The 20,797-nt window shown below is 30.3% G+C and overlaps 6 protein-coding genes across 12 annotated transcripts; 5 read left to right on the top strand and 1 right to left on the bottom strand.

Annotated features, from left to right (window-relative positions):
- Positions 1–316: 316 nt before the first annotated feature.
- On the top strand, positions 317–2,580 carry LOC113789324 (heat shock protein beta-6). Its single transcript, XM_027338842.2, has 2 exons — positions 317–1,395; positions 1,785–2,580. Exons 1-2 carry the CDS (start codon positions 1,000–1,002, stop codon positions 1,983–1,985), a joined length of 597 nt encoding a protein of 198 aa, XP_027194643.1. The 5' UTR covers positions 317–999; the 3' UTR covers positions 1,986–2,580.
- A 532-nt stretch (positions 2,581–3,112) lies between these two features.
- LOC113789326 (potassium channel, subfamily K, member 16-like) lies at positions 3,113–6,594 on the top strand. Its single transcript, XM_075820468.1, has 5 exons — positions 3,113–4,307; positions 4,370–4,876; positions 4,944–5,565; positions 5,633–5,730; positions 5,791–6,594. Exons 1-5 carry the CDS (start codon positions 4,296–4,298, stop codon positions 5,878–5,880), a joined length of 1,329 nt encoding a protein of 442 aa, XP_075676583.1. The 5' UTR covers positions 3,113–4,295; the 3' UTR covers positions 5,881–6,594.
- On the bottom strand, positions 5,891–6,566 carry LOC113789323 (NPC intracellular cholesterol transporter 2 homolog a-like). The gene is made up of 3 exons (XM_027338841.2): positions 6,344–6,566; positions 6,199–6,277; positions 5,891–6,134 (listed from the first exon to the last, which is right to left on the bottom strand). Exons 1-3 carry the CDS (start codon positions 6,564–6,566, stop codon positions 5,948–5,950), a joined length of 489 nt encoding a protein of 162 aa, XP_027194642.2. The 3' UTR covers positions 5,891–5,947.
- A 366-nt stretch (positions 6,595–6,960) lies between the features above and the next one.
- VhaAC39-1 (V-type proton ATPase subunit VhaAC39-1) lies at positions 6,961–8,547 on the top strand. The gene is made up of 2 exons (XM_027338844.2): positions 6,961–7,780; positions 7,861–8,547. The coding sequence occupies exons 1-2, from the start codon at positions 7,150–7,152 to the stop codon at positions 8,274–8,276; spliced, it is 1,047 nt and encodes a 348-aa protein (XP_027194645.1). The 5' UTR covers positions 6,961–7,149; the 3' UTR covers positions 8,277–8,547.
- An 84-nt stretch (positions 8,548–8,631) lies between these two features.
- On the top strand, positions 8,632–10,748 carry ArgRS-m (arginyl-tRNA synthetase, mitochondrial). 2 transcript variants are annotated; one of them, XM_027338840.2, is made up of 5 exons: positions 8,632–8,992; positions 9,060–9,871; positions 9,936–10,063; positions 10,120–10,504; positions 10,565–10,748. In XM_027338840.2, the coding sequence occupies exons 1-5, from the start codon at positions 8,663–8,665 to the stop codon at positions 10,713–10,715; spliced, it is 1,806 nt and encodes a 601-aa protein (XP_027194641.2). In that variant the 5' UTR covers positions 8,632–8,662; the 3' UTR covers positions 10,716–10,748. The 2 variants fall into 2 exon arrangements, with proteins under 2 accessions (XP_027194641.2, XP_075676581.1); XM_075820466.1 differs by having other exon boundaries at positions 8,882–8,996.
- Positions 10,749–11,193: 445 nt separating this feature from the next.
- On the top strand, positions 11,194–17,631 carry LOC113789330 (uncharacterized). 6 transcript variants are annotated; one of them, XM_075820464.1, is made up of 4 exons: positions 11,194–11,854; positions 12,527–12,796; positions 14,169–16,051; positions 16,115–17,631. In XM_075820464.1, exons 3-4 carry the CDS (start codon positions 14,660–14,662, stop codon positions 17,168–17,170), a joined length of 2,448 nt encoding a protein of 815 aa, XP_075676579.1. In that variant the 5' UTR covers positions 11,194–11,854; positions 12,527–12,796; positions 14,169–14,659; the 3' UTR covers positions 17,171–17,631. The 6 variants fall into 6 exon arrangements, with proteins under 6 accessions (XP_075676579.1, XP_075676578.1, XP_075676576.1 ...); XM_075820463.1 differs by having other exon boundaries at positions 11,196–11,854; positions 16,109–17,631; XM_075820461.1 differs by having other exon boundaries at positions 11,196–11,921; positions 14,169–17,631.
- Positions 17,632–20,797: the final 3,166 nt, after the last annotated feature.

Here is a 20,797-nt window from a genome sequence, read left to right on the forward strand (position 1 = left end):
TGATAACCATCATAACATAACAACCAACCGCGAGAAAAAAAATTCAAACATTACCCGGGTAAACAATTTTTCTTTTTCTTTTTCGTATTTGAAATTGGAAGTAGCAATTTTTTTTTCGGTATCCAAACATTGATGACTATCTCGTGATGATAGTGGTTTTGTGGTGGTGGTGGTGGTGGTGTTTGTTCGGGATTCATATATGTCTCATGCATATACATACATGACGCCTTTTCTCGTATCCAACCACAACAACAACAACAACAACAGCAACATTTCTCTCATTGCATAAAGATCAACTATAACGAAGGCTACGACGACGACGACGACCATGAAGGAATGAATAAAAATCATCATCATCTTCATAGTCGTCGGAATAAAGTCTGCTTCATTATCAAACAGTAAAAAGAAAAGAGAAGAAAAGTACCTTCATTCAATCAACGACGAGAGAAAAGAGAGAGAGAATATTGAAAACATTGAATATTGTTTATCACCACCACCACCACCATAACAACAACTACCACCATTATCATCGAATCGGCAAATAGTATATAAATATCGGTTCGTTATTTTGTATTTTGTATTTAGTTGATTGCTGCAAATAAAAAAAAGTTAGTTAGTTTTGTTTTGATAATCAAAAAATCGTATTTGCATTTACAGTTTGTGTGTGTTTGTTGATTTTCGGCAGTGTACATTTCATATTTGTGTCATCATCATTCTCCTTGTCAAAAAAAAAAAAAAAACAAAAAATCATATTGATTCTAGTTAATCCTCAGTTAGTGTGTGTGTGTGCTTGTCATCTATAAATTATCAACCAAAATTTTAACCCAAATTCTTTGTCAGTTCCAGTAACCTAGTTTTTTTTCTACTGCCGCTGCTGATTATCTCGCTTTATTGTTGTTCCAGTTTCTTTTTCTTTCACCCAGTTATCGCTGATTATATTCTGTAAATTCATTGTGTGAGTGTGAAAATCACCAAAAAAAAGAACAAATTACAATAATCATGGCACCAGAACGTAAAGTTCATGTACAACGATCAGATAATAATCTAATTGATCAAGAATTTAGTTCAATTCGTACAAGATTTGAAGATGAAATGAAAAAAATGGAAGAAGAAATGAATAGATTTCGTACACAATTAATGGATCGTGAACGAACATTTTTTGGTTCAAATTTATCATCATCAACAGCAAATAATAATTCAACAACACAACGTTCATTTGGTCGTGAATTAGAAAGTTCAGCACCATCAACAAAAACAACACATTGGTTGGATGATATTAATTCACCATTAGTACAGGATTCACCGGATGGTAATAAAGTATTAAAATTACGTTTTGATGTAACACAATATGCACCCGAAGAAATTGTTGTTAAAACTATTGATAATCGTCTTCAGGTTAGTTTTATTTGATTGATTGATTGATTGATTGTTATTTTGTTTCCCTGTTTGTTTGTTTGTTCTGCAACATCATTATGATGATGACATCTGCAAACAAAACAAATCGATTTTTCTTTTTTTCGTTTGTTTTTGTGATGTTGGAATTTGTTTACTTTTGCATAATGAAATATGATCATGATGTCTTCATTATCATCATTATCATCATCATTGGATATTCAAAATTGACGTCATCGAACTGAAATATTTGTCAATTTCCTAATTGTTGGCATCTTTTCTTGTGACAAAAATTTGCTTTTCTAATCAAAATTCTCTTTCCCTTGTTTCTTTCATTCCATCCTGTTTTTGTTTTTTGTTTTACTAATTCTCTGTTGTTAATCCAATTTTAGGTACACGCTAAACATGAAGAAAAAAGTGAAAATAAAAGCGTCTATCGTGAATATAATCGTGAATTTTTATTACCAAAAGGTACAAATCCTGAATTGATTCGTTCAAGTTTATCAAAAGATGGTGTATTGACTGTTGAATCACCATTACCAGCACTGGAATATAATGATGGTGAAAAACGTATACCAATTCAACATAAATAATACAGAAAAAAACAACGAAAAATCAAAAATCAAAAATCATCATCATCATCCTCAATCGACAGAAATACTAATCACCCACCAACAACACCATCACAAATCAAATCATTTATCAAAATTCTTAATAATTTTCTTTCCGTATTGTTTTGTTTTAATTTCAATATTACTTTTACTTTTACATTTACAAAACAAACACACACACTATACTAATACAAATAAATAAATAAAAAAAACAAAACAAAACCCCAATTATCATTTGTCATTTGTATGTGAACACCCTTTAGAGAAAAATGGGTTAAAAAAATTCCTCTTAATCATTCTCATTTGAAAAAAACATTCTTTGAAAATAAAATTTTTTTTTGGCAGAATTTTTTTTTTTGAAAACAAATTAATCAAAATCCTCGTGGATAGATGGCGATAGTGGATCCATTTTTGTTTTTCACTGAAAAAAAATAATATTTTTTTCCGGTTGATTCATTCATCATTGAATGTATGTAATCAATCGCACAAGCAACAAGTGTTAACCTAATTTTTTTCATTTTTTTGTTGAAAAATAATAAAAATAAATCTCTCTGTGTGTTTATTTATCGAATTTCAATTATTTGTATTTTCTATTTTTGGCTACATTTTCAAAAAAAATATTCTTTCAAATCGATGATGACGTTAATGACTGTCATTCATTGCTACAAGTTCGACAAAACGTCATCAATAAATGAAATGAATGAAGAGAAAAACAGGAGCAAGGATATTTCCTACCGACAAAGAAGGTCATAGTATTATGATGATGATGATGATATGTCATTGTCATTCAAGTCATGAAATAAGCAAAAGAAAAGAAAATCCAGAAAAATTTCGAGTTCAAAACTATATAGTCGGGTATTCTGTGTTTGGTTGATATTCTTTCAAGACTTAAAAGATTATGAAGTTTTTTCATCCCCCGCTAAAAACAACAAGAACAACAAGAAGAGGATGCTATTTTGGATGTCACCAATGTATGACGCCCTGATTATCTTGTGTTGATCTCGATATCTTTCGAAGCAAGTGTATGTTGGTTGTCGATGTTTTCCAACTTTGTTTATTTTTTTGGATTTTGGCCAAACGATAATAAACAGAAAAAGTTTGGCAAGCAATTACACATCGCCATTCTGTTTATTATTAAAAAAAAACTTTAAAATTTAAATATTTTTTAACATCATCAACAGGGGAAGGGGGGAATTATCATTATCAACCGAGTGATGCTGATGACCACCAACACCAACACATCAATAATGAATGCAATTTATAAAAAAAAATAAACGTAAAAAGAATCGTAATTCGCAAAAAGTCAGCCATGCATAATCATCATCAACGTTTTAGCGAATAAACGAATGGAATTTGAACGATAAATTATCATCCATATCATCTTGAAAGACATGAAAGAATTCTGATTCATTCAATTCCTCTATTCTTATTCTTACCCATTCTTTGATCGACATTGAAATTGAAATTGAAAACAACCGCTGTTGTTGTTGTTGACAATGAAAAGATCGAGAAAGAATATTAAAAAAACCATTACAGTTAATTTTTTGTTGTTGTTGTCGTTTGGTTGTTGTTGTTTATAATTTTTTTTGAAAATTTACAATGACATCCATGCATGATTAATGATTTTAATAAAAAAATGATTAAAAAAACAATTAAAACAAAATTGTCCCGAAGAATGATTGTAAACAAAAAAAACAATGAAAATGTTTTTTTTCGGAATTCAAAAATTACATTAAGAAGATTATTACGGTGATATTCTCAACAGACAGTCAGTCAAAGAAAAAGCTAAGAATAAAATTCTAAGAATTGTTGCTGAGAAAAGAAAAGTTGATGCGGCAACAAGTAATAACAAGCGTCTACGATCGACAACGACGATTTATTCATTTGCATTTGAATTTTCAAATGTTTCAGTCAGTCATTCAATCCTCGTGCGTTTGCATCAAAGATTTTTCATTTTCATTTTTCAACTTTTTTCTTTTGTGATAATTTGTGTTTGTGATATTATTGTAGATTACAAATTTTAAATTTTATTTTTTTCAAATCGTACAAATGTTTTCATTCATCAATTTTGTTATTACTATTCGAATAAATGATGCAAAAATATTCAATATTTGTGGCCAAATATTTCCATAATCAATATCATCGATATTATCAACATCGACGTAGAAGATTAAAAATCTTTTCTTCAAACTAAATTAATTAAAATTGTTGAATATTCAAATTTGTTAATTACCTGTATCATCTGATAAATTCTTTTTTGACTGAAATAAGCATCAAGAAAAGCATCCAAAAATGATTCCAAAAGTATGTTTTTCAGGTTTTTTGTTTTTTTCTTTTGTAATAAGAAATTTTTTAATAAAATCTAGGCTATTCCAATGGAAATACGACATATCGTATTTTTATTAATATTTTTCATATTATATGTTATATTTGGTGGTATTATATTTATGTTATTAGAATGGCCCGATGAACAAATAAAACGTAAAGAAATTGATCTATTATTAAAAGATTTTACTGAACATATCAGACATTTACAATATCATAATAATACAGCAAATAATAATCAAAATAATAATCAAAATTATTTTACTGAACAAAAATTTCGTAAAATTTTACATGAATTATTAATTGCACAGGATCATAATCTAATCGATAGTTATGGTAATCAACAATCATATGTTAATTGGAGTTTTATCAATTCATTTTTCTTTGCAATCACTGTGATCACAACAATTGGTTATGGACATTTAACACCACGAACAATAATGGGTAAAATTTTCTGTATTATTTATGCATTATTTGGTATACCGATTACAAGTTTATTGATCGGTAGTGTTGCCGATCGTTTTAGTAAATTATATTCATCACCAAAAGTATGTTTTTTGTTGTTTGTTTTTGTCATATGATGAAATTTGATTTGTTTAATTGATAAAAATCAAGAAATTACCAAGAGGATTAAAACGAGCAACATATCAGCGACAATTATCGGCACGTTTTTTAATGTTACGACGTGGCCTAATATCATTGGTACCATGGTTTTTTACATTTCTTGTCGTACCGGCTTGGATTTTTCGTTACATTGAAGGATGGTCATTTTTAGATGGTTTTTATTATTGTTTTGTTACATTATCAACAATTGGTTTTGGTGATTTTGTTGCCGGTAGTTTTGAAAAAAATTATATTTGGATTTATAAAATTTTAATCGTATTTTGGATTATATTCGGTTTGGCATATTTATCAATGATATTAAATTTTATAACAAATTCATTACGTAGTCGTCGTATATCGAATGTAATGAATTCATTACGTGTTAAAATTAATAATTCAAATAATAGTAATAGTATTGCGTCACGTTTACGTCGTTATCATCAGGATAATAATAATAATAATATTAATAATACAAATAATATTGAACATCATCATCATTTTCATCATTATCATCAACCATTAACCAATCCGACGACAACAATGATGACAATTTATAATGATCAAAAATTTATAAATAATAATTTTATAATTAATAATAATAATAATAATAATGATTTTGATAATTATAAACAACGTAAGTCCGGATTTATTTTGATATTTTTTTTATTTACTTTGTAATTTTGTAATTTTTTGAAATAAAGATGATCAATCGAAAATGAATCTATTGCGTGCATGGAAAATTTTCAAATCAAAAAGATCGAAAAATTCATTCGCAAGAAGAAAATCAAATCAAAAATGTGTAAGTTTTTTTTTGTTTTTGTAATTTAAAAAAAAAATTTTAATTAAAAAATTCTATTAGAAAACTATAATGAGACAAACAACAAGTCTACCCGAATTATCTGAATGTATTGTACGAACACAACAGATTGCAACCATAACAATTGTGTGAAGATTTTTAAAAAAATTTATACATTTTTTTTGTGTATTTGTGGAACATTTTATGACAACATAAATGATCAATTTGAGATTCTGGCTTTGAAACGTATGCAAACAATTTTATCATCAGTATCACCTGCCATCAAATTCAAATTTACGTTTACCGGAATTGATGGATAAATCGATTTTATTGGCAATGAAAGATTGAATCGATTTGTTTGACCAGGAACTAATGGACATTTTAGGCCATAATTACCGCATGCTTCACTGATAATTTTTGAAAAATTAATTTTTGTGAAGGATTCCAAAAAAGCAAAACAAACAAACTTACTCTGGTGTAATATGAAATGGAACCTTAATACGAGCTATTTCACCAAAAATTTTCAATTTTACCGATTCGTATGCTTTATCTGTTTGAAAACAAAAATTGAATGATGAAAAATGTTGTTCATTGCAAAGAACGAAAAAAAACTTACCGGCAACAAAATCTAAATGCATCAAAACATCGCCACCTTTTTTCAATCGACAATATGAATCATTATCCGAACAATCGGAAATATTTATCGATTGAATATGACCAGAATTTGATGAACAATTTTTAAATAATTGTGCTGCATCAATAACCGATGAGGATAAAATAATGATGACGACGATGATGATGGTGGTGATGGTGAACGAACAAAATTCAAATTTTGACATTTTCGATCGATTGATCAATTTATTGATTGATTATCAAATGAAAAAAATCAAAATAAAACAATCGTTTTATATACTTGCTGTTGTTGTTGTTGTTGTTGATGATATTCAATAATTATCGATGAATCAAATGACATTAAATTGAAAAAAGGTTTTCGATGACGTTATTGTAATTTGATTAATTGATTGATCGATTGATCGATGATAATGTCACACCATCATCAATCAATCAATTTTGATCATGAATGTTATCCATGTGACATTTTTTTTTGTTTTTGTTTAAAACATTCGAATCAATGTTTTTGAAAGTTGATAATTTGGATGGATAGATGGTGCTATTGGAGTTTCATTTTTTTTTTTTGATTTCTTGAATCGGCTACGTCAATACAAGATTTTTTTTCTGTTTTGAAAGAGCGCATCATCCAAATTTCTGGTTGAGTGTATTTTTATGTGTGGGCGTCTTTTGTGTTTTGGTTTTCTTTTGCATCCTTGATTCTGGTTCATCTTATTTACCATATTGTGTGTGTCATTTTGTGGATATAATCTTTGAAGATTTTTTTTGGTGCAAAACAAAGAAACAAAGAAAATGTTCTTGGAAAGTTTATTCAATGTTGATAATGGCTATTTGGAAGGATTAGTACGTGGTTTTAAATGCGGTATTATAAAACAATCGGATTATTTAAATCTTGTACAATGTGAAACATTAGAAGATTTAAAACTTCATCTACAATCAACTGATTATGGTGGTTTTTTGGCCAATGAACCATCACCATTAACCGTATCGGTTATTGAAGATAAATTAAAAGAAAAATTAGTTGCCGAATTTCAACATGTTCGTAATCATGCTGTTGAACCATTATCATCATTTCTTGATTATATTCTACATTATTATATGATTGATAATATTATTTTATTGATTACTGGTACATTACATCAACGACCATTATCAGAATTGATACCTAAATGTCATCCATTAGGTTCATTTGATCAAATGGAAGCTATTCATGTTGCATCAACACCATCCGATCTTTATAATGCTGTATTGGTTGATACACCATTAGCACCATATTTTGTTAATTGTATTGGTGAACAAGATTTGGATGAAATGAATGTTGAAATTATTCGTAATACTGTTTTTAAAGCTTATTTAGAATCATTTCATAAATTTTGTGAAGAACTTGGTGGTGTTACAGCTGAAGTTATGTGTGAAATTCTTGGTATGTTTGTAGTTTTTTTTTGTAATTTACGATTATCATTATTACCGTATTCTTTCTGTTAAAAATTCTTCTTCATTTAGCATTCGAAGCTGATCGTCGTGCTTTTATGATTACAATCAATTCATTTGGTACTGAATTAAGTAAAGAAGATCGTTCAAAATTGTATCCAACTTGTGGTAAACTTCATCCATATGGTTTAGCACAATTAGCAATGGCCGATGATTATGAACAAGTACGTAATGTAGCCGAAATGTATGCCGATTATCGTGTATTGTTTGATACACAATCAAATGCTGAAAATAAAACATTAGAAGATAAATGTTTTGAACATGAAGTTAAATTGAATATCAATGCATTCCTACAACAATTTCATTTTGGTATATTTTATGCATATCTTAAATTAAAAGAACAAGAATGTCGTAATATTATTTGGATTGCTGAATGTGTTGCACAAAAACATAAAGCACGTATCGATAATTATATTCCAATATTTTAATTGCAGAGAAAAAAAAATTACCGAGAATTCAATGAAATAATCCATGTCATTATCCAAAAAAAAAAAACAATTTAAATTATTTAAAATTCATTTGTGATTTTTTAAAACATTATTTCGTTTCGTTTTTGTCGTTCCATAAAATAGTCAAGTGTTTGTTTTTCTTTTTCTTTTTCATCGTAAATTAGATTGGTGTTAGCTGAAAAACATTCGGATAATTGTTATTGATTGATTTTATTCATTAAAAGAAAATCTTTATTCCAGATTAATCAAATCGAATGTTTGTTTTTTATGAATTCGAAGTTGCTTAAAGCGCATGCGTTTTAAAACTTATCATGTGTTATTTGTTTTCAAAGATACTTTTTTTCGAAATTTCCAAAAAACAAAGAATGGCATTTTTATTGAAACGAGAAATCGTTTCCAATTTAAAAAAGATTGGATTAATTATAGAAAAATCTATGATCAAAGTCAAGCCACCTAATAATGTATCGATAATTGATGAATCATCGATTGGTCAAACATTTTATTTGAATTTAACGGCTAAAGAAACCAATCGAAACGACAATAACGATGATCAACTTATAAAAACCTTGATGAAACATAATTCATTCATTCGAAATGCTAAAATGATTCATTCTGTCAATAATGATAATTCATCAACAGCGACAACATTCGATAATATTTGGGCATTTGAAATTGATTTCGAAACAATAATCAAAGTCGGTTGGTTTTTTTATTTTTGCTTTTGATTTTTTTTGTTTAAAAACAAATTATTTTCGCAAATAGCATCTATTCAAAGATTTAAGCAAGAAAAATCTTATGGATTTGATCGTTGAACATCAACTAAATGATGGTAAAAAGAAAATTATTGTTGAATATTCATCACCAAATATTGCAAAACCATTTCATGTTGGAAATTTACGTTCAACAATAATTGGTAATAGTATTGCAAATATATTGGAATTTTATGGAAATAATGTTATACGAATGAATTATCTTGGTGATTGGGGTACACAATTCGGTATATTAAGTCTTGCTTATGATCAATTTGGTGATCCAAACAAGCTACAGTGTGAACCATTAAAACATTTATTCAATGTTTATGTTGATGGTAATCGAAAATGTGATTCGGATATTGATTGGAGAAATCAGGCTAAAAATCGTTTCTATCAATTGGAAACAAATGATTCCAGAATCTATGAACAATGGTATGAATTTCGTCGATTAAGTATTGAAGAATTGGAAAAATTATATAAAAGATTAGGTATTCAATTTGATCGATATGAAAGTGAATCAATGTATAGTCAATCGATAAATGATATAATCCAAATGATTCAACAACAACAATTAATTAAAATTGTTGATGGTGCAACATGTATCGAAATTGATGATTCAAATCAGAAGAATAAAAAATTGGCAATTCCATTGCTGAAGAATGATGGTACAAGTCTTTATCTAACTAGAGATTTAGCCGCAGTTATAAATCGACAAAAACATTATAATTTTGATCAAATGTATTATGTTGTTGATAGTAGTCAATCAAAACATTTTAATAATTTAAAAAATATTTTTCATTCATTGAATAATCCTGTTTATCGGTAAGTTTTTTTTGAATTGTTGTTGTTGTTGTTTTCCTATTGAATATCATCATTTTACAAATAGAAATCTTGAACATTTAAAATTCGGACGAATATTAGGAATGAGTACACGTAAAGGTGAAGCAATTTTTCTTGATGATGTACTAAATGAAGCTAAACATCGTTCATTGGAAGCAATAAAAACTAGTCAAAGTAAATTGTTTTTCGGTTGAAATCTTTTCGTTGTTAATGAAATTTTTTTTCCATAGACACAAAAATTCCAATTGAACAATATGAAACGATTGCCGATATATTGGGTGTTTCAGCTATCATTGTAAATGATTTATCAAATCGTCGTGTATCTGAATATCGATTCAATTGGAATCGTGCACTTCGAATGAATGGAAATACAGGAATTTCATTACAATATACACATGCAAGATTATGTAATTTGATTAAAAAATCTATGAATAACGATGATGATGATTATCAATGTTCATCATCATCATCATCATCATCATTGAATTTGGCTGCTATCCATACTTTGGAAGGTCGAAATCTAATCAATCAATTATTAATGTTTGATGAAATAATCGATCAAGCTTATAATCAACTAGAACCAAGTATATTAACCAATTATATGTTTGATCTTAAGTAAGTTGATTATTTTGATCTTTGAATAAAAAATTTAATTCAATTTTTTTCCAATTTTAGAACGGCTATAAATCGTGCTAATCAAGAATTAACAATCAAAGGACAACCGAAATCAATTCAACAAACACGTTTATTATTGTTTATCTGTGCTAAAAATGTACTAAATCAATGTATGCGATTAATTGGTTTACAACCATTAGAATCAATGTGATAATTTAGTAATTATAATTTGATTTACAAAAAATATCAAATTTATTAAAATTTCGCGGGAATTTACAAACATTCGAAAACGTTGTTTATGAATTTCGCTCAATTTTCATTGTGGCAGCGGCGCATTTATCAACGCAGATCAGCAAAAAAAAACAAGGCAGAGGCAGGAGGAGAACCAAAAAAAAAAAAAAAGAACAAGCAGGCAGTAACCGCCAGCCAAATTAAACGAGGACACAGCGCGCGCTGATTTTTTATTTTGGATACTACCACACCTAGTTCATTCTCATTCCACAATGCATTTGGAGTGTGTGTGTGTGTGGTATCTCGCGTGCACATTCCCTCTTCCTCTCCCTCGTGAACTGTGTGTGTTTTTTCGAGGAAAACATTATTCGATTCGAACGTTTTACAGCAAAAAAGAAAAAAATAACGAAAAAACGAACTTCACCATTTTGATTTTTTTTTGTTTGTTTGCTTCTAGCAATGTACATTCACTTCGATTTTTCTCGTTATTTTGGATAATAATTTCAACAACTTCTTTTTTTGGATATATCTGCACCTGTTTTTTTTTATCATCTTCGTTCAATTTCAATTCTAAATCTTATATTGGCACTACTTTTTTTTTGTTTCTTCTTCCATCCATCCATCCACTAACCACCACCACCACCGATTGAAAACGACAGCCATCATTATTATCATCATTATTACTAACCCCCCAACCACACACACACACAGACGATCGAATCCGAAACGATCCAACCACACAATCCTGATACATGAAGATCGTTTGATCTCGTTTTTGTTTTTTTTTTTGCTGATCGTCCATCTATCTCCACCGGTTTCGGTTTATTTTTTCTGGCTGTTGTCGTCAATAGAGGCATCATTTTTATTACCAAAACAACTTCTTCGAAAAATTTTCTTGTTGTTTTGTTACACGCCACCACCATTATCATCAACATCATCATCGTTAGTCGTCGCGCCGTCATTCCCTATACCACCACACATAAAGATCTATCGCTGTTTTTTTCTTCTTCAAACGAAACGATCCGATCCGAGATCATCGCTGTTGTTGTCGACCAAAAGGCACCACAAAAATTGTTGTTGTGAGATCAAAACATAAAGAACGTGAACGCCAAACGGAACGTACGTATTCGTAACTTATAAACACACCACTCACTCATCATCCATTTTTACAAAAAAAAAGAGTAGTGTATGTAATTTTTTTTGTATTTTGAAAATTGTACCACCACACATCTTGACCGCCACCGAAAGAAATAAAATGTATAATGTGTGTGTGTTTTATAATAATAAAAAAATGAGAAAATGGTATAAACTACTGCCTGTTGTATAATGCCTAACCAACCAAACCAAAAATAATAATAATAATAATATCCAAATGTGACAACAAATAATCACATGGGTGATGATTTGAGATGTTCATTGCGTTTTTTTTGGCGGTTTACCGTATTGTTTTTGAATTATCGTGTTGAATTGTTGTTGTCCGGTATTAGCCAATGATAATTGATGATACCGGTGATTCAATTTGACGAAATTTGAAACCACCGGCATAACCATCCTTTATGAGAGAACAATTCAATCACATTACCTATGTCATATTGGATTGTCATTATCCCAAAAATATATATGAATAGAAAATGTTGTCACCGGGTATTGATATGATTTCATTTCATTTGACCAATCATAATTTTGAATCGGTTATTTGTGGCAGGCAACATTGTTAATCAAATAACCATTTATGAATTCATTTTCATCAATTGAACTTTTTTTTTGTTTTCTTTTCTTTCAAATATCTAGGATCAAATAATCGAATCAAACATTTAAGAAGATCTGCGAAGTCTATATTCTTGTCTGAATATTCTTGGAGCAGTGAAGAAAAAAAGTTGTCGGTAGACCATCATATATGATCTGATCTGATCAATCAAAAAAAGAGAAGGAAAAATTTTCATCAAGAAACAAACAACAAATCAAGGCCGTGAAATTTTTTTTCTTCAATATTTATTCATTTTTCTGTTCAACATCGATCATCATCCTCATTTCTTTTAATCATCATCGTCATCATCACTGGTTAGTGTTTTGTCATTATAATAAAATAACTTAAAACATACACAACAAACAACATGAATAGACATTAACAACATATTTCAATGGTCGTTTGGTTTTCCTTGTTGATTGACAAATATATTTTTATAATTACATTCAGAAAAAAACAAGGTAAATTGAAAGAAATAGCTCAGAAAGATAGATGAAAAAATTTTCTCCCTTTTTTGAATTTTGTTTTTAAAAAAATGAAGAAAAAAATGTCAAACAAACCAGGATAGAATATTATTTTATTATTCGCATAAATATTCTCTATTTTTTTAAATTCTATATAACTTTGACCATGTTCTGTTAGTCTCTTTCTCTTTCTGTTCAATTTTGCTACAATTTTTTTTCCAAATATACTTGCTATATGTTATGTTATGAGATGCTATGAACATCTTGTGTGTGATGGTAGCCATTTTTTCTATTGAAAAATTTTCTAGTTGTTTGTTTTTATTGCTAAATGATATTGATGCTGCTTCTAAAATTAACCACTTCTGTTTTTGTTGGAGAAATTTATCTGGATTATTTTTTTTTAAACAAATAACATCATTGACAGACATAGCAAGTATTGTATGGACAAATACACACTGTAGGTTCAAACAATATTTGACAAATTCATTCAAAGAATAACAAAGGTTGATAGCCTTTGACACTCTTATCACTGACTTATAGCAATAGCAGTTAGACCTATGAAGAATACATGTCAAAATATAGCAATTATTATGAAACACGCGCGCTCAATCAAAAATGAGAACTTAATATTCTTGTTTGGTTCGTCTTTGTCCCCCCCTAGCCAAATAGGATAGGAAATCAGTGGTAACCACCACCAGAAAAAAAAAATCCATTTCTTTTTTGTAATCAATAACCCAGGATCCAGAAAATTTCTTTTTTCATATATTGAGTTTAGTGGATGATAGTGGTGGCGCCCAATAGATACACACAAACACACACTGTTATATAGCAGACAAAAAAAAATGTCAAATAGCTTTATTATGGCAACATAGAATATTGTGAGCGAATCATTGAAAGTGATGATAAAAACTTATAATTTTTTTGCCTTGGAGATAGTGGTTTTTGTTTGTTGTTTTTCTTTTGTGCTTCTTGCAACAAACGCCAAATTATTTTCCTTTTTCTTTCAAACTGTGTGAGATAATACACATAGGAAATACAAATGAGAAAATATCACCACATCATACATTCTATAAACTAATATCATTATCAATTGAATGGAATACATAGTACAGTTATCTACACACACACACACATATCATATACTCAGTTCTTTGCTAAAGGAAAAGTTTTTTTCACTTTCATTTTTTTTTTTGTTTTCTCTTCTTTTTTTCCAACAATCTAGCTAGCTGTTGTTGTAATTTTTGTCCTACAATCATCATTCACATAAAAAAGCCGCTTCTTTTGAATTTGGCCACTATAATAATAAAAGAGAAATCACTTGGACGCTATTCCATTCAATTTGATAGCATTCCCGTCTTACTTCTTCTATTCAATAGAAAACATCATCATAACGAGGATCATCACATTACCTTTCCACTGTCGTTTTTTCCCATATGTGTATGTTTGCGTCCGCAAAATCGGCAGCAGCAACATTTAAAAATAACAACAATAAATAGCGATTTGAATTTTCAAGTAACCGGCTAGCAACTACCACCATCATCATCATCATCAGCATCAACGTCAAGTTATTTTGATTTAAAAAAACAAAATCGAAAGCCGGCCAACCACCACCAACAAAAAATAATCAACAACAACAAAACGAAGCAGTGTATATTTGTGAATGAAGAACAAGTGTGAATAAGAGAAGAAGAAGAGAAACAAAAATCTACCACTATGGATGCGATAGAAATAAAACCGACAGAGATCATCTGTTTACAAACGAATGAATCATTATTTGATTTTGATTTTATTCGTAAATGTTTACATGCATTATTGGAATATAAAAATTATGTACAAAAATTATATAATGAATCAAATATTATTAATGATGAAAAATTACGTTATGAATTCGAACGAATTGAGCAAAGATTTCAGGAGACAATTCGTGGTAATGAAGCATTATTACAACGATATCTACAGGAAGATTGGGCAACGGAAGAATTTTCAACAACATTACAAACATTTTGTGATCCAAATATGGATCAATCGGATGGAGTTACACAAGCTTATATTGTACAACCACAAACAGCAGCAGCCGTACAACATGCTGTTGATAATATGAATGCTTCCAATTATAATAATCTTGGTGAAAAGAAAGATGTAATGGCCATTGCAGCAGCTGAAGTGGTTATGCATTCATATCGTGATGGTCTTTATATTTGCGGTTGGCCATCATGTGAATATCAGACATCATCGAGACGTCATATCAATAATCATAAATTGGTACATACTGGTGATGGAGAATTCAATTGTAGTTTTCCTGAATGTGGTCGTCGTTTTAAAACACGTGAAGAGCTTAATGAACATGCAGCTGTTCATAATTCTGATCATCCATATCCATGTGTTTGGCCTGGCTGTGAATTTCGTTCACAAACACCAGCTTCATTGAAAGCACATATGCGTGTTCATATGGAACGTAAATTCAAATGTGAATGGCCTGATTGTAATGAAGAATTTTCTAAGATGACCGAATTAACACGCCATCGTTCTGTACATGATCAAAATGGCACAATGCAACAGAATAATCAATCCAGTAGCCAACAACAGAATCAACAACAAACTGTCCAAATCGTACAGCAACAACAACAACAACAGCAGCAACAACAACAACAACAGCAGCAGCAACAACAACAAATTCAGCAAAATCAGCCACAACAAGTAACAGTTGTCTCGCAACATCAATCTCAACAGCAACAGATTGCTCAGATAATTACGGCAAATGCTCAAGGACAACAGGGAACATTACAACCGACTCAGATTACTGGTCAATTGCCGACTGGACAACAGGTGACATTGATTCAATTACAGCAACCGCCTGCATCAAATGTCGGAACAGCTATAGCGCATAAGACGATTGTGGCTCAACAACAATCCGGAGGTGGAAATGTTGGTAATACATCAGTGGTCGTACCTAGCACTCAACCACAGCCGATAACGACAGCGATTGCAGTGGCCGGAACTAATGCGATGATCAACACGCAATTGTTTCGATGTAACAATTCGAACTGCAGTTCATTGTTCAGCACATTATATGATCTCAAACAACATATGATGCAACATAGCAAGGTAGAGAAACCATTTCGTTGCAACATTCCTAATTGTGGATATTCTGCTTTGACCAAGACTCAGCTTAACGAACACAAAGAAACCCATTCGAGTGAACGGAATTACATCTGTACGGTGGAGAATTGTGGCCGTCGTTATAAAACACGCAAAGGATTGTGGGATCATTCACATACGCATCGACCGGACAAGCCGTTTGCATGCACATTTCCGAATTGTACGTATCGTTGTGTCAGCTCCAGTTATCTACGTTCACATATGCGTGCACATAAAGATCATAATCCGAATGCCGCCAATAATGCTTCCAATACGGTGAATGTAGCGACACAGAATGCGGCACCACCACCACAACAACAAGTCGTTGCTAATGCACCGCAGCAATTTTTCGCTCCTGGAACAATGATTCAACATCCCGATGGTCATCAAGAATTCATCTGCGGAGTGATGAACTGTGGCAAATCATTCGATTCACAGGGCGCTTATCTTAACCATGTAAAATTACATGCACCGATACAGGCACCAACTCAGGTGACGCATGCTATTGCGGCTCCAGTTCCGCAACCACCACCACCACAACCTGCTCCACCAAAATCACGAAGTCGTAATCCGGAATTGGCGAGATTTAAATGTGAATTTGAAGGCTGTACAGCTGCATATAAATTGAAACGTAATCTAAAAGATCATATGATCAGGCATACAATCCTGGAGAAACCATATCGTTGTGATTGGCCTGGTTGTGATTATGGTTCTTATAAATCAACTAATGTTGCCAAACATAAATCTGTACATTCGGATGAACGTAAATATGCGTGCGATTATTATAATTGTGAAAAGAAATTCAAAACACGTGAAGGTCTGCGAAAACATATGCTATCACATCATAAACCACCGGTGCTAAACAATACGGTTGGTACAATTCAACAACAACAACAACCAACGACTGCTACAGTTGTCACGAATGCTGCAGCCATAGTTAATGCTAATAATCAATCGATAACAACGACAACAATGCAGGCAATAAAATCGGAAGCTGTTGGCCAACAACAATTAAATCAACAACAACAACAACAGCAGCAACAACAACAACCACAACAAGTAACGGTTTCTGTTTCAACCAGTTAACTTCATGATCATTAATTGATTCATCAATTATTGGAGAATTTTTTTAAAGTAATATAATTATTTAATCACAATCAAACATTAATTAATTGAACCGAATGAAAACAAAATGACAAAGAATTTTTTTTCTCACACAAAATTCTCATTTTTCATTTTATTTGCATCTTGATTGTTAATTTTTTTCTTTTCTTAATCTCAATCACAAAAAAACAAAAACAAAAACAAAAGCCCTACAAATTACGCACCCCTTCATCATTTTGGTCATTTTCAAATTTAGTTGCATCATATGTCTTTTGTCTATTCACATCATCATTATCATCATCATCATCATATAAGATTGCCGCAATTTGACATCATACAATAACAAACAAAACAAAAAAATATTCGGAAAATCCGATCCTTAATTCTATTATAAATATAATTAATATCATCTATCTCTTTTCATCAGATTATTATTATTATTATTATTATTATTATCTTTCTTAATGATGAAATCATATATTATTCATACACAATATTATCAAAACAAAACTAAAAAATCATTTCAAAATGTCAATCATTATTCTTTATATATTCAACAACAACAATTAAAAAAAAATTGACACTCCAAAAAAAAACAAAAACAAAATATCGATCAGTAAAATGCTTGTATTCATCATATTCATATTTATTTAAATTATTATATATTGAATACAGCAAAACAAAGCAACAAATGAATGATCACCAATTATCATCATCATCCACATCATCATTGATATGATTTTTTTTTTTGTTTTTTTTTGTTGCATCATCGTTGATATATAATATTTTTTTTTTCATTCACATTATATGTTCTTTATAATTTTGCTTAATTATTATTATAATGATTTTTTTTTTTTTTTTTTTTTTGCAAAGTAATATACCAATTTATATATATAAATAGCCGATCTCTTTTTTCTTTTTTGAATTTCATTTCGTTTCGTTCGTTTTTTCCTTTTTACCTTCTTTTACCGGAATGTCCATATGGAATTTTTTTTTTTGCCCTTTCATTCAAAAAAATATTTTGTCGAATTCAAAAAATGAAAAATTTGTAATGATGATTCTCATTAATTAAAATTAAAATTTTTTTAAAAATATTAAATCATTTTTATTCGTTGGTTGATCTTTGATCTTTTCGTTTTGTCCAACAAAATTATAATCATTTTTTTTTTGGTAATTTTAATAAATTATCTAGTCAGCTGGCGACATCTATTGTTTGTTATGGGTAAATGAATTGGAATTTGGAATTCCTATGGCGCGAAAATTTTGTTTTTTTTCTTTTCTCGAATTATTTTTTTCGATAATTTTTCCAACGGATTCCTTTATCCCGAAAACAAAAAATTACCGTTTAATTTTCAAATTCTCAACAGTTTACCGAAGAAAAGAAGGAAAAAAAACCGTTTAAATAATTTTGAAAATGCCTTGACATATACAAATAGTCCGGCTAATCATCATCAGCCGGTAACCCTACCAACAGGAAACCGTTATTTTATTTATTTAATTTCATTCAATAATAATCGTTGGTGAAATGTTTAAAGAAGAAAAAAAAATCTTAACGGTTATTAACGATAAACTCTGATATTAACTGAAAACAAAATCAGATCAGATCAGAAAAATATTTTCGTAGTCGCTTTTTTTTCGTTTTTGTTGTTGCTGTTGTTGTGGCACGTGTATATGTCTTTTACTTTTACTTTTGGCACGGGATCCGTTAGAAAATGTATTTCGGAATGAATGAATGAATGAATGAAACACGCGCGCAGCAAGAGATTTTATTTCATGATCGATTTTTATGTTAAGTTTCGTGTGTTTGTGTGCATTACTGGTAACCGTATCGCCGCGCAAGCTTTTTCCCAATATGTTAACGGTCATATTGGATTTTTTTTTTTGATCTGAATTTTTTTTTTTGTTTCCCATTCTCTCATCATCATAGAAAATGAAATAACGACGGTTATTTTTTTTTCTTTTCACTGTTGTTATTGACTATAGTCTCATGCCGAAACAAACAGAAAAAATGAATAACGAATCTTCAAGTACGAATTAAGTTCAACAACAACCAAAAAACCAAAAATATTCCGTTAGAAAATTTCGGAAATTTCCCAGATCAAGAAATTTTTTTGAAAAAATTTCTTTCTGGCCAGTTTGATTGATGGATCGATTGATCGATTGATTAATTGATCGTAATCAGCACAACAAAAAAAATGAAAATTTGCATAAACACGCGTGTTTAATTGTAATGCGCCAGCTATAACACACGCAAGCTTTTACATAAAAATATTATCAATTTGTGTGAAAACGCGCGCGAACGAGTATAGCTTTTGTATATTTGAAATAAATAAAAAAAAAGGCAAATGATCCATTTTGGATCCAAAACCGAACATCATCATCATCATCATTATTATTTGGCTGGTTTTCTTCCCCTTGTTCAATTTCGATCTAAATAAATATTTCAGCCAAACACACACACAGGCTTGGCCCATGATTGTGAGGGGACAAAAAATGAAAAAAGACTTCTTTTCCCATTTCCAAATGGTATAGTTCACACACGCACAAACAAACGAATCCATCCATTCATTCATTCACCAGAAATGTGTTTGTGTGTGCATTATCCTCTCTCTCGCGCGCGCGATACATTTATTTACAAAGGGAGAGAGAGAGAGAGAGAACCACGGTGTTCTTTTTTGTTTCCTTGTGATTGACTGGCATCTGGTTTTTTTTTGGATTCATGTCATACTTAATGTAAAAAAAAGGTAACATAGTATGGATACCATTCGAATACGAGAAATAAAACGATCAAGTTTTTCCATCATTCATAAATATTCAACAACAACAACAACATTGAACTGTTGATCGAGGAAAGAAAAAAAAACACGCGCAAGCTTTGCTTAGCGCGTGCTATTTTTTTTCTGCTGTTTTTAAGGTCAAAAACATTGGTCCATGTTCTTTCCATTCGCCGTTGTTCGTAAGTTTTCCCCAGCATCATCATCATCAGTATGGCACATTGGTCATAGGTTAACATCGGTATTATTAACGGAAAAAATAAAAACCTTAAATAGGTACACGAACAGCGACACGCGAACCAGTTTGTTTGAAGATCCGTTGATTGAACCAGAAAAAATTATTATCTTTTTGGTGATCAAGAAAAATCTATTGTCATTTTTTTTGTTGGTTTCTGGATACTCACCAATTGTGTATGTATGGAGGAGGAGGATCCATATTCTTTTCCATAATCATTCTGATGGCTTATTGGATCATTTTCTCTCTCTTTCTCTCTCTCTCTCTCCTGGTCGATAATTTTTTATTTTATTTCATTTTTACCATTTTCGGTTATATGCGACAAAAAAAAACATTAAACAACCAGTGTGTGTGTAGGTATACATACAGTGTGTGTTTGTTGATAAAGTTTCGGCCTTTTTTTCTGTATATCTGTGTTTCATTTTCAATTGGGAAAAAAAAATTTTCTTTTTGATTTTTTTTTTTTGTTGGTTTCTTTTGACGGAAAAAAGCGCTTGCGTCTAAAAAATCATCATTTGTGATTGGTGATTGGTTGGTTAGATATTTTTTGTTTTCCGTTACAAGGTTTTATTCCGTAAAGATTTCCAAACAATGCAACAA

Source organism: Dermatophagoides pteronyssinus, unplaced genomic scaffold (assembly GCF_027571235.1).
Source record: "Dermatophagoides pteronyssinus isolate colony J.1.1.1.1 unplaced genomic scaffold, Derpt_VIB-CSIC_2022.12 sq0006, whole genome shotgun sequence".
Classification (NCBI taxonomy): Eukaryota; Metazoa; Arthropoda; class Arachnida; order Sarcoptiformes; family Pyroglyphidae; genus Dermatophagoides; species Dermatophagoides pteronyssinus.

Bases quoted from the DNA above. Each gene is read 5' to 3' on its own strand.
- LOC113789326 (XM_075820468.1), top strand. The intron at 4,877-4,943 runs GTATGTTTTTTG...ATAAAAATCAAG, and splicing joins AATTATATTCATCACCAAAA to AAATTACCAAGAGGATTAAA. The intron at 5,731-5,790 runs GTAAGTTTTTTT...AAATTCTATTAG, and splicing joins GAAAATCAAATCAAAAATGT to AAAACTATAATGAGACAAAC.
- LOC113789330 (XM_075820461.1), top strand. From the start codon at position 14,660: ATGGATGCGATAGAAATAAAACCGACAGAGATCATCTGTTTACAAACG.
- LOC113789324 (XM_027338842.2), top strand. From the start codon at position 1,000: ATGGCACCAGAACGTAAAGTTCATGTACAACGATCAGATAATAATCTA. The intron at 1,396-1,784 runs GTTAGTTTTATT...ATCCAATTTTAG, and splicing joins CTATTGATAATCGTCTTCAG to GTACACGCTAAACATGAAGA.
- VhaAC39-1 (XM_027338844.2), top strand. From the start codon at position 7,150: ATGTTCTTGGAAAGTTTATTCAATGTTGATAATGGCTATTTGGAAGGA. The intron at 7,781-7,860 runs GTATGTTTGTAG...TTCTTCATTTAG, and splicing joins AGTTATGTGTGAAATTCTTG to CATTCGAAGCTGATCGTCGT.
- LOC113789323 (XM_027338841.2), bottom strand. From the start codon at position 6,566: ATGTCAAAATTTGAATTTTGTTCGTTCACCATCACCACCATCATCATC. The intron at 6,278-6,343 runs GTAAGTTTTTTT...GTTTTCAAACAG, and splicing joins GCATTTAGATTTTGTTGCCG to ATAAAGCATACGAATCGGTA. The intron at 6,135-6,198 runs GTAAGTTTGTTT...AAAAATTATCAG, and splicing joins CCATTTCATATTACACCAGA to TGAAGCATGCGGTAATTATG.
- ArgRS-m (XM_027338840.2), top strand. From the start codon at position 8,663: ATGGCATTTTTATTGAAACGAGAAATCGTTTCCAATTTAAAAAAGATT. The intron at 8,993-9,059 runs GTCGGTTGGTTT...TTTCGCAAATAG, and splicing joins ATTTCGAAACAATAATCAAA to CATCTATTCAAAGATTTAAG. The intron at 9,872-9,935 runs GTAAGTTTTTTT...TTTTACAAATAG, and splicing joins TTGAATAATCCTGTTTATCG to AAATCTTGAACATTTAAAAT.